This window comes from Balaenoptera musculus, chromosome 9 (assembly GCF_009873245.2).
Source record: "Balaenoptera musculus isolate JJ_BM4_2016_0621 chromosome 9, mBalMus1.pri.v3, whole genome shotgun sequence".
Lineage (NCBI taxonomy): Eukaryota > Metazoa > Chordata > Mammalia > Artiodactyla > Balaenopteridae > Balaenoptera > Balaenoptera musculus.
In genome coordinates this window covers 62543381-62556921 of record NC_045793.1, presented here as the reverse complement: position 1 = coordinate 62556921, position 13541 = coordinate 62543381, and the positions used below count along the sequence as shown (strand labels likewise).

Below are 13541 nucleotides of genomic sequence, written 5' to 3'. Positions count from 1 at the left end.
CAAAACAATAATCTAGCAGCTGCTACAATGTACTATGTGATTAAGAAGCAAATAACTGATAGGAGAAAATGCACACTATGAGATCAAAGACAGAGCTATCTAGAAACTGTAGAGAGTGAAAGACAAAATTTCACGTGGGATCTGACTGCAAGAGGGTATGGACAAAGTGAAGCAGGCCGGGCGCTCTGCAGACAGGAAACACTGGGCCCTGGGCCTGGGAGCAGAAAAATATCCTGGTTAGAACAGTGAGAGGTCCATGCAGAGGCAAACCAAGAGCTAACCATCATTACTAATTACTGATCACATGTTTAATATAACAAGTAAAAAGGTGCCCCAACCACAGTTTGGGATCTATACATATCCATTAGCATCTGCCTATTTTTCAGTTTTTTAAATGAAAAAACTAATTGCAGCACCATGTCCTGAATGCATCACTGGAAAAGTATGCAAGTATACTCACCAGGTTGATACCATAAGACAGAGAAACAATGTCAAACTAATGAACTGTCTGGGACCATCATGGTACAAGTCATTCTATCAAATATCTTAAGTGTTTGATGTTATTGTTTTGTACTGTTACTTCACTTCTATTTTTGTATCTCTTGTGATGTAGATTGTAACCTCCTTACAGACGTCACTCATCTGCTGTGTATCTTACCTAGTGGTAATTATTCCCTAATTTTTATTTAGCTGCTCAAAAGTTTTTCTATTTTCTGAAGCCAAACTAGTAAAAGTGGCCAATGGTGTGTAACCTGCCTCTGACAATGACTATGCTATCTCTGACATTAAAATAAAAATACCCTACAATACCATAGCCCAAGTGGCTAGTAAACATCAGTATACATAGCAACATCTAGAAAAGTGGTTATTTAACCTTTTTAGGGTCACAGATCTTTGAGAATCTGATGAAATTCAGAGACCCTTCTCACCCAAAAATGCAAATACAATATTTTGCCTATAATTTCGGGAGGCTTATAGATCACTCCACTCAGGCTCTAAAACTCATCATGGCTAAGAACCCCTAACATAGTGATAGCAACTGGGACGATCACTGGTTTTCACAGTTATCAATTCCTTTAAGTAAGCAACCCATCAACAAACTACTTTAAGGGTTACAGTTTTCCTTTGGTGCTGCCAAGCATATTTTCAGCTTGTGCATCAGGAAATAACAGATGCCAGAAATAAAAATAAGTCATTCCCTAAGTTTAGAGCTGAGCTATTTGACTTAGAATACTGAAAAATCTCAGAACAGTGACATCTTTAAGTCATTAATACTATGACATAAGGCTTCAGTACAGTATACTTAATACATTTCATTAAAAATATCACACACACACATACATACACACACATGTATAGCCATAAAAGTATACACCATTTTTGATGGAAATACCAATTGTAGGGAATGAATCAGTTTCTAACTTAACTAGACTGTAGCAGCAATTCTCAATTCTTTAATAACGTTCCACTAGTTAATGCACACTTTAAACATTTCAGCTTTTAGTGGATATGAATGAACTTCCTGGTGCACTCATTGCAGAAGCACTCAGTGGCCTTCCAGTGGGAGTGGAGGAAAGACCTATACTGGGCACTCGTAGGGAACTTACCATTCCCTTGCCTACAACATGAATTAAGGATCACAACATTCTCTCCAGCTAAACCTAGAGGCTGGCTCAGAATCATTTGCCCAAGCATTTCACTGAGCTGATCAGAATTAGCAAGTGAATTAAAACTTCTTAGTACTCACTTCTGTCTATGAAGAAGTCTGTGTAAAGTTCCCTCTCATTCTTCTTCTTTAAAATGTAATGAGGAATCCATAATGCTATTAACTTTCTATATGTAAGGAAAATGAGGCTGAAATGGTAAGTAGCCTGCTTGATCACACAGCAAGAAAATGATGGAACTTAGAATCCAAATATTATGATTTCCAGTTCAGCATGTACATTAGTTAGGGTTTGGTTCATCCGCAAATGACAAAATATCAGTAGAGCAGTGGCTCCCACAGAACAGAAGTTTGCTCCTGTCTCACATAAGGGAGTTCTCACACCACAGGGCTGTTGTGGCAACTCCACAGTCTTTAAGGACCCAGGCTCTGCCCAGTTTATTCTTCAGTTACCCTCACAATGCAGTCTAGGCCTCATGGTCCAAGATGGCGGCTAGTCCTCTACCAAATCATCACATCCACACTCCAGGGTGAGCAAAGTTAGCGGCAGGGGAGAGATGGAAGGTACATACCAGCTGTGTTTTTAAAAGGTTTCCTAAAACCTGCAATACAACGTTTCTTCTTATATCACACTGGCCAGAAACTTCATCAAAATTCCACGTCTAACTGCGAAATGGCCACATGGCAAGATAAAAATGCTATTAACTAAGAAAGAAAGATAAACACATATTGAAGGACAACTAGTAGTTTCTGCCCCTATATCATGTTGAAACTAAAAGGTGGAAAAGGTGAAACTTGAGGTGTCTGACAGAACGACTTGCAGCACGATGGCCCCATACAGTTCAACTGTGTGTTGTTTCTCTGTCATATCCTGTCCATCAAGTATGAATATATAGGCACACCTTTTCAGTGATACATTCAGGAGATGATCACTGTTTTCATTAACAAATAATTCTCAACTGGATGAAACTGTTAAATTATCTCCATTTTTTTCAATTAATAAATTTCCAATAAAATAAAAACCAAAACACTACTTCACGTTTTGAAATGGTCAGATATCTGATAGGTCATTACTGCCAATAGGATAAAATTCGAATATCTCGGAATGGCACACAGGCCCACTGAAAATCACCGTTCTAGACTCGTTCCTCATCAGTGGCCCTGACATATCCTCTCTCTCCTAAAGAACTGTTTACTGGCCATGAATATGTCCCAGATTCCTCTGAATCTACATACTTTACACAGTCTGTCCCACTGCCTGAAAATGTTTTGTTCCCCTACCACACCTTATAAGAGAATTATTCCAACAATTCTCAAATATCAGCATGCATAAAAATCACCTGCATTGCTTTTTAAAAAAATGCTGATTCTTAGGCTATAGTTTCAAAGATTCTGTTTTACTAGGTATGGGTCAGGCCCAGAAATCTGCAGCATTTTTACAAGGAGCAGAGTGCCCGAGACAGAGAAAGTGCTCAAGAATGTTGATGATTACTACAATAAGAAAAGACCACCTTACACTAATTTAAGATGTTTTTCCTCTGGATTAGTTTACTAAAGGATTAGTTTGCTATTTTGAGGTAACACCATAATTCTATCATGATATAATGAAAGAAGAAGACACATTTTCAGAAATCCACATTTGGAAAGATTACTGTGTGACCTCAATAAGAACTCTTCCCTTCATAATATGTTTTGGTTGCATTCAATGGGAAAAAAACAGATACCGAATAAGACAACCACTTAAATATAAAAGAATATTGTAGTATTATTAAGATTACTAGGAAGACAATATTTAGGTCTTCCAATTCTATCTGAAATACTAGTAGAAATTGCAAAGCTCATACTGTACATTCTACTTAGAGTCTCATCGTCATTATTTATTTCCTCAACAGAATGAAATAAGAAGAGACTGTAAGTCAAAATATAAAAGCTATTCATCACAATTTTTCAGTTAAATAGTCTCAGATGTGGACGATGTAACATTACGAAAGCCTCTGAGTAAATACTATAGGAAACCCATTATGGAATATGGTGTGCACACTTAAATTTTTTTTCCCTACTGATATTGTACTGAAGAAGTGCCTTCTAGGAATCAGTACCACAGTAAACTAGTCAACTACTCCCAAAGAGGTGTACTAAAAATCTGACTGCCTGATGGTTTTAGTTCAAAGAAAACGTACCTCAGAATTGCTGTGAAGACTTTACAGGTATTAATCTGTCAAATAATTTTACCTGAAGTCACTCTAGATGCCTTATGGCTAAAGACAAAAAGAGTCATAAGCCACTTGGAATTCATATTTATATAATTAACAAAATGCTTCTCAACTGCTTCACTGATTACAAAAATTTTTTTAAGTTTCCAAATATATTACTTTAAGAAACAAGATTTCACTCCTTAGAATTCTGAAGCTTTCTGCTCTTTATTTAATGTTTGAAAAGAAGTAGGTTCAACCTAGAAATTTTATGGCTTAATTTGCTTTTTTATTTGTTTATGGCTCAACTGCAGTGGAAGAGAAACTGTAACTCTGTATTTTTGTGAAGTCTTTTTCAAAGTGTCTTAACACATTATTTGATGGTATACAATTACCAAATTATAGAGAGTGAACTGCAGTGGTTCTCAGCCCTGCATGCACACAAGAACTATCTGGGGAACTCTGGAAAAAAAATACCAGTGTCTGGGCCAAACCCCAGACCTGTCTAATCAGAATGTAGGGATGAGGTCCCAGCACCAGTATATTTTCAAAGTGCCCCCTAAATCACAAGAAGGTTAGATCCACTGAGTTAAGGAGACAGATCCCTAATTTACATTTGAGTCGGCTGAGTCCACTGAGCCCCAATAAAGAATGAGTGACTTCCTCACAACTGATTGTGTGCAAAAGAGGGCTCAGTTCTGCTTCTCAGCACAGTGGACACCTCTCCCCTGCCCCATGAAGCTCCCTCTCACCCTGCACCCTTAAGGAGACAACACAGGGTGGTACACCCCACACAGAACAGCCGGGCCTGAATGGTTTCACCTCTGAATGCTGCTAGATTAACAGGTGAACCAGAATTAGGAATCAACGAATGTGAAAATTCTGTTAATTCTACCCATTAGACACATGACTTCACATTTCTTATTGGGAAAATAAACAGCTGCATGATGAAGTTAGTTGAAAAATCCTGGCACACCTCCTTTAGAACTGAAAGGTCAAGGGTAAAAACACAAAAATTGCCAAGTAAATTCACTGCAATTTGAGTTTTTCTGGATATCACAATACATGGGTAAAGAGTTATTAATAGGGTCAGTTGCTTTTTTAATCCATAAACACCATTTTTTTAAAGATTCATTATACTTCTGTTGTAAGAATGGGGAGTAAAAATAGAAAGCACATGGTGAAAATCTGTTTACTTTTTGTCATTGTTGTTTTAATTAAAACCTTCAGTCCTAGACAGAATCAAAGTGACTTACTGTCCCTTATGTAAATTTTTATTACACACAGCTAGATTTCCACTTTTAAATAAAGGAAAGAGCACAGAGATGAAGAGATTATCTAAAAAGTTCCATTTTAAAATGTGATAGTTTAACTTTAGTGTGTATACATGGTTTGACTGATACCCACGATGAGGAATTCAGTAGGAGAAAATCTTAAAAATAACCAACTACTTCCTAAAATCTCATTTATCATTTAAACTGGAAAACAGAAGGTGAGACTAAAGTACATATTTCAATATCAATACTTAAAGATGAAATCCAAGCCGCTGTGAATTACTAAATTCTGATTCTAAAGTCAATCAGTTTTACAAAATAATTAGCTTAATGGAAACTAGAAGTTCTTATGCCCTACTTTAAGAAGCACGTGCATATTCTGAAAAACACAATAAACTTCAGCCGTACTATAACCCAATTCCTTTAATCTATATAATAGTGTTTGTCCAATTTCATTCTGCCTGCTCCAGAGTTATATTCAGTATCTGGTCACCAATATTAGTGAACACACAACAGTAATCCAAATTATTCTTTTTCATTTTATTTTCCATGGGTTTTTCCGGTCGCTGTTATTTTTCCTTTTTTTCTTTCTTTTTTTTTTTTTTTTTTTTTGCTATAATATAATAAGCTAATTCATGCCTTTCTTTCTCTTAGTTTTGGAAAGAGTTATATACCAACATCTAGGCAACAGATACCCTTTTTCCTAATTTAAAATAACTAGGAGGTTGCATACTACAGTAGGAAATTTGTAATCAACCTAAAGATAATGTCTTAAAAGCACAATTAAACATGTCATAACAGAAGAAAACCCTGGTAATTACAAATAGTACCAGCCTCGCTGGGGTTTTAAACAGTAGTGTAAGACTAAGAAAAATCGCCACCCAGTGATGCAAATGAAAACTGCAATTTGTTTTTGTGTAAAATGAGTACCCTAGAGGATTACTACAACTTCATTACTGAATGAACGAATAGTACCTTCTTACGAGACTAGAAACTAGTTACGAGGGAAAGGATGTTTTTCTATAAGGCTTTTTTTTCCTTATTATTATTCAGCACGTTCGACATTTTACAAAGGCTAAAAGCTTTGCAAATCTTTACGGGGAAAAAGCTTTCTGTCCATAAGTGAGCTAAATGTGTACAAGCAGTCCAGATATTCCTATTATCAATAAAAGTGTCCAGGCTCTGCCTGGACCCTCAATTTCAAGTCATGGGGTGTTGACTTCAGCAACTCAGCAATGCCATCTAATAACTGTGACCTAAAACCTATTTGTGTTAAGAAGGAAGGCTTGCCTAGGGGAAGAGGTATTCTCAAGGTGGGAAAAATAATTTATACTTTTAACAACATAATTTAACCTTTTTAGAAATACGTTATAAAGGCCAAGTAAGGTGATAATCTAACAAATTCTATAGAATCCATATTGATAAGAAGTTGTTGGTATAAATATAATCTAAGTCTTTACTTAGCTGTATCATTTAGAAGTTAATAAACACACAAAAACACTTATATATACTTATTTTCCTGCAATGTATCTATTGTACATAAGAACAAAGAAAGCTATGTGGATACATGATAACCAAAACACACGTGTCAAAGTATGGGGTCATGTTAATAAAAGTATTTCATATCTACCATTTGACCTACTTGGTACTTTTCAAAATATTTCACACAGTATGCTCTGAGACTAAGCAGATATTATATATGTCAATATAGAACCATATGATAAAAAAAAGCAACTTAGAACAAATCAGTTTCTAAAAAAAAAGAGGTTATCATCCTGTTTTTGAAGATAATTAACTATATTCCTAATAATTTATCCTGACTCTTATCAGTCAATTCAGTTAAGGCCTTAACTGCTGAAGGATATTTTACTAATTAAACAACGTATAGTTGTCCTTAGGTTTCTGCAGTACCCCAATACTAAAATCTGCAGCGGCTCAAGTCCCTTATATAAAACGGCATATATGTGCATGTAACCTATGCATATCCTCCTGTATACTTTAAGTCATCTCTAGATTACTTATCATACCTAATACAATGTAAATGCTATGTAAATAGTTGCTAGGCATATGGCAAATTCAAGTTTTGCTTTTTGTGGAACATTCTGGTTTTTTTTTTCTTTCAATATTTTCAATCTGCAGTTGGTTGAATCCACAGATGCAGAATCTGTTGATATAGAGGGCTGACTATATACCATCTTCCAACCTCAACTTCATTAAGGAGATTAAAGTTTTACGCAATAGTTTTAAATATTTAAAATATTAAATAGTGAAAAGTTTGGGGTAGCCAAAATTAAAGCCAAACTTTATGAATAATAATACAACCAACCCTCTTTTATTAAAAAAAAATAAACAAAAAAGCACAGCACTCTTTTTAAAAATTAATGAACACAATTTAAATTTTTTTAAAAGAGCTTAAAATGTCACTAACGTCTTAAATTTTAAAATGATACTATGACTTTTTTTTTTAAAGTGATGGAGGGCTTCCCTGGTGGCGCAGTGGTTAAGAATCCGCCTGCCAATGCAGGGAACACAGGTTCGAGCCCTGGGCCAGGAAGATTCCACAGGCCGCGGAGCAACTAAGCCTGTGCGCATGACTATTGAGCCTGTGCTCTAGAGCCCGCGAGCCACAACTACTGAAGCCCGTGCACCTAGAGCCCATGCTCTGCAACAAGAGAACCCACCGCAATGAGAAGCCCGCGCACTGCAACGAAGAGTAGCCCACACTCGCTGCAACTAGAGAAAGTCTGCCCGCAGCAACGAAGACCCAACGCAGACAAAAAATAAATAAATTTATTTTTTAAAAAAGTGATGGATAGCTTAGTGGTTAAGAGAATAGGCTCTGAAGTCAGAATGCCTGGGCTAACTCCAGATCTGCTCTATGTAAGCTAGAGGAACTAGCTCTAGCTTTTTAGTCCTCCCCTGTATGTGGAGATAACACAACCACTTCACTCACACGGTTGTCCTAAGCACATTACACACATTAACTCATTTAATCACCTCAATAACCCTATTGGGTTGGTACTGTTATCATGCTCATTTTCTAGATAAGCTAAATGATACCCAGGAGGTTTCCTAACTTCCCCAAATGGTGAAGGGTAGCAGATATACCAACCCAAAATGCCACTTTGGCATAAGAATTATTTTGAGCCAAAGGCACTTGAAAAATAGCAGGTGCAAGAAGGGCACTCTGACCTCCCCTTTTCTTCTTCCTGAAAGCAGGAGATTAAAAAAAAAAAAAAAAAAGAAACCTATGGAAAATGCCAGGAGGAAAGAAACATTCTTACCACCAGAGATGGAGAGTCAGGGGCAAGAGAACTCCATACAATCAGAGCCTGTTAAAATAACCCTCATCTTCCTTTAGTATCCCCACATATTTTAGTTACTTTTCCACAACTGCCTCTTTGCTCAACCTGGTATATGAGAACCTAGGTTTGGCCACATCTTTGGGTCTTCATTCTCCTGTGGGGGGCCCCATGTGCACGTAAAAATCCATATGCTTTTCTTCTGTTCATCTGTCCTATGTCTATTTAATTCTCAGGCCCAGCCAGAGACCCTAAGAGGCGAGAGGTAAAGTTTTGCCTCCCCTATAATGGAAACTCCAGTAAATTGTGGAGCCAGGATATAAACCCAAGGGGTCTGGCTCGAGTCAGCATTCTACCTGCACCTCACCGTAGAGTCTCTGCGGTGCTCCTGAGAAAGAAGGGAGATGGTGTTACTGACGAAAAGAGAAGAACAGAGGAAGTGAGAACCCAGACATGATGCTGACTGACAGCATCAAAACTTCAAAAGAGTAACTAAGATCACAGAACAGTAGGTACACAAGGATTTTTCATGGAAAATGGTGGAGGGCAGTGGAGCTTTGCACCTGGTTAAAAATAACGCTAAACAGAGACAAGCATCAGCAGACATGGCAGCTGAAGGACCAGAAGCCTTCAGCCAACATTTGGGAGTCTGCTCTTGCTTGCATCATTTGAATGAGGGTGCACTACCAGCGGCACCTGAAATTAAATCACAGTCCTGGGACTGGGAGGTAAGTGATGCCTCACCATGATTTCCCAACCGCAAGACCATGGTACAGGAGTCAACACCAATCCCGCTTAGTCCAAGATGGCCCTAGGAAAACTCCCTCAAAATACAGCATGCCAGCTTTTGGGAAAATGCACCATTATAGCTTAGATATATCAGATGGAGCAGCTGGGACATGAAAGTATATGAGAGTAATTAATTGCCAGAAATTCCCTCAAGCATTAGCAAATTTGGACATTTCCGTCTTCTGAGGCTCAGTTAAAGACCACTTCTGAAACTAGTCTTTCCTAGGAAGGAAAGGTCCGTAACAGAAGCTTCACTGGCTAAGGCGGAATACCATGGAAACGGGGCCCCTGTTGGGCTAGTTATGAGACAGGCAGTGAAACATCTCCATGTTACAAGCTACCAGACATTGAAGGAGATTTTAGAGAGAGCAGCACCAGGGGTTTTTTCAGTTGTGGTTAAAAGTTGTCTCTGTAATGCTGCAAAGTGGCAGGCCACAGAGCCAGGTGAAGAAGACGTATCGAGAGTTCACAAAGTCCAGCTGTAGAAGCTGTACGTGCTCTCAGACATGTCAGTGCACTAGACTCACAGCCTTTAAATGCCTATTTGATAACAAAGAGAATAAGGTGGATTTCTAATCATGAAACAACAGAAAAGAGCACAGTTCTCTGCATATGTGTTGAGATTACAGAGGTGCTCTAAAATGAAGAATACAGAACAGAGTTTGGAAAACCAGGCTGTGCTGAAGCAAATTTCTGAGAGAAGAATTTATTGTGAAACTCCTGAAGAGGCAGAAACTATACAGGAGACTAGAGGCATCCCTGAAGTTTTTCTGTTAGTGGGGCTAATTTAGCAGGTAAAAGGGAAGCAACGCTGGCAGCTTTTGAAACAGAAGTTGGGGTTGACAGAGCCAGTTCTGACTTAGAAGGCAAGGCACAACTTCCTGACACTGTAAGAAGGGCCAGAGAAGCAGTTGTGCCCAGGGCACCCCACTTTATCCCAGTCAGGAGGCTCCCCAGAAAAACCACCAACCCTGGTCAGACTACGCCCCACTACTTCACCTCAGACGTAGGGGATCTGGTCAGAGAGAAAATAACTCTGACCACTCTAGCTACTGCCCCTGTCCCAGGCCACAGGAAGCAGATACAGAAAAACACACAGGCCTGCCAGAATTTGACTGTGGAAAAGATGGGATATTCTACGGTAACATTCAGCCATGAGAAAAACTCTCTTCCGGTCTCCCAGAGATTAAGGCCAAGAAACAGAAGAGGGCCAGAGGGGTAAAATCCTTGCATCCTTACTATGAGAGACCAGATCCTAAAGAGAAGGGCTGAAGAGGCAGAGACCCACCCACCCACCCTTCTGAATGTGTGGGGTCAGAGGCCAAGAGGGCCTAAGCTGAAGGTTCAGGACTACCCGTAAACCCAAGGAGCCATCTCCTACTCCTCAAGACACGCAGACCATTTGCCAATGCCAAGGGACTCTGGGATGACTGGGCCAAGATAAAGACAGAAGAGACAGGAAACCAGAATCTGGAAAGGGAGACACCTGAGAAACATCGCCAGAAGCAAACACTCTATGAGTTCATGCAAATCCTCTCAGAGAAGGAGCTGAATTTGGCAGGAGGAAATCCAGAGTAGGAGAGGATGCGTTTCACAAGGGGACACTGGGTTTTGGTTCCTCCTCACCACCCTGTTGGTAGAGAACTGCTGGGAAGAACTATCTAAAGACTGCAAATCTCTTCCTTGGAGGAAAGACACAATGACATGAAGGAAATGTTATTTTTCAGAATTCCCCTTGGGAAGAGCATAGTATTTGGTTGAAAGAAATATTTTTTAAAGCCACTAAAATCTTAATAACTAGCAGGTATTAATTTTATAATAGAAAATAAACTAGTCTTAACATTCAGGAGACACTATTTAACATATTTAGATTTAAAAGTGTACTTCAACACTGTTGCTGGGAATGTAAATTGGTGTAGCCACTACGGAAAACATTATGGAGGTTCCCCAAAAAACTAAAAATAGAACTATCATATGATCCAGCAATCCACTACTGGTTATATATACAGAAAAAAATGAAAACACTAATTCAAAAAGATACATGCACCCCAAAGCTCATAGAAGCACTATTTAAATAGCCAAGACACAGAAACAACCCAAGTGCCCATTAACAGATGACTGGACTAAGATGAAGTATATATATACATACATATATATATATACATATATATACACACACATACACACATATATATATAGATAGGTATACACACACACACACACATATATATATATAGATATACACACACACACACAGAGAGGACTATTACTCAGCCATAAAAAAGAATGAAATTCTGCTATTTGTAACAACATGTATGGACATGGAGAGCATTATGCTTAGTGAAATAAGGCAGACAGAGAAAAACAAACACTGTACGACATCACTTACATGTGGAATCTAAAAAATAATACAATGAATGTATATGCAAAACAGAAACAGACTCACAGATACAGAAAACAAACTAATGGTTACCAAAAAGGAGAGAGAAGGGAAGAGGCAAATTAGGGGTATGGGATTAAGAGATACAAACTAATATATATAAAAAAGATAAGCAATAAGGACACACTGTACAGCACAGGGAATTATAGCCATTATCTTGTAATAACTTTGAATGGAGTATAGTCTATAAAAATATTGAATCACCATGCTGTACACCTGAAAGTTAATACAATATTGTAAATCAACTATACTTCAATAAAAGAAATAAACGTACCTCATTCAGCAACTATTTATTGGATGCCTGATTTAATTTTTGATGCTAATTTAAGAAGCAAGGCTTGGTGCTATTTATAAAACAGAATTTGAATTTATCAAAGATTCATCAAGACTTCTGCTTTTTCATAATTAAAAAGGTTGACTAGCTTATTGGATAGAAAAAATAGGATGATTTTATAAATTGAATTTGAAGGACACATCCAAACCAATGTACCGTATAAGAAGAGTCTGACTTGATGACAATATTTTAAGTGATTGATGACCTATATTTTTATAGATTTCATATACATAAACTAACTCTGGAATTAATAGGAAAATGTTTAAAAATCAATCATATACTTTTCAAGTATTCTTTTAAAGGAAAAAGAATTCATCTAATTATGATATTGTTTCCTAAAAAGACTCACCTAAAAGGACAAATCCATCTGCTTCTCTCTCTGGTACCAAGGGCTTTTTAGATTCTGGAGGCTTTCTGAAGAAGTGAAACATTGCTGCTTCCTCTGTTACCTGAAATAGAAACATTATATAATATCAAATTCAGATGAAACCGTAAAACTCTTACCCTTCTTAGTAAAAAGCCAAATACAGGGACTTCTCTGGTGGTCCAATGGTTAAGAATCCGCCCTCCAATGCAGGGGACATGGGTTCGATCCCTAGTCAGGGAACTAAGATCCCACATGCTGCAGGGCAATTAAGCCTGTGCACCGCAACTACTGAGCCCACGTGCTCTGGAGCCTGAGCGTCACAACTGGAGAGGACAAAGAGCCCTCTTGCTGCACTGAAAGATCTCACGTGCTGCAACTAAGACTTGACGCAGCCAAATAAATTTTAAAAGCCAAATATAAAGATATCACAATAATTACTTTTAGGAATTCTATTCCCAAACTTAAGAACACAAGCCCTCTCTAGATGTCAGAAGATAAAACCAGAAATTAAGGAGCATGGACTTCCAGTTTGAAATACTGTGTTCATCCTCTCTCAATTTCTGAACATGCAGGAAATAACCCAAGAAATCACTACAAGTAAAACTAAAGTCAACAGATAACACCAGAATCTGGAAGGATCTCACTAGCCATAAATTGGACACTGGACAGAGGAAAGGGGAAAAAAAAAACAAACCCTGCCCAGGTTTCTTGTCATGCCATAACCACCTTAAGCCTCATGAAACTAAGGCCACCTGAAAAAAGAAAAGAAGGCACTACAAATACCCTCTAGAGTTGGTTATCTGATTCAGACACTCAAGGACTGTATTCATTGTAAAACTGTAGCCAAATGTAAATTCCCATCAGTGCAAATATCTGTGTTGGTGAGATTATTGTGCACTACCCCCAACACACACACACACACAAACACACCCTCTCTCCTCTGTGTCCTCCCATCTTTGTACATTAAGCTTTGTACACTCAGGCAGGGCAACAACTCTTAGAAAACAACTGGGAAGGAAGGTGAAGGAAACTTGGGAGGACATGTCACGTTCTGAGTCGCTATAAGCAAAGCAATGTAAGAGACAGCAAAGAAAAGTTCCTGGTGGCAACAAGTGCACCCCACATTTCAGTTTCATATATTCCACCCACCAGAAAATCAAGCGGGGAGGATAAGTAAAGA

The 13541-nt window shown here is 38.2% G+C and overlaps 1 protein-coding gene across 3 annotated transcripts in view; it reads right to left on the bottom strand.

The window, feature by feature from the left end:
• The window catches only part of UMAD1 (UBAP1-MVB12-associated (UMA) domain containing 1), a 235681-nt gene that overhangs the window by 199079 nt on the left and 23061 nt on the right, over positions 1-13541 (bottom strand). For all 3 annotated transcript variants that reach the window (XM_036863375.1, XM_036863373.1, XM_036863376.1), the window contains one exon: positions 12344-12443. In XM_036863375.1, coding sequence (XP_036719270.1) covers positions 12344-12425 — 82 coding nt within the window. In that variant the 5' untranslated portion in view covers positions 12426-12443. The remainder of the gene's footprint in view (positions 1-12343; positions 12444-13541) is intronic.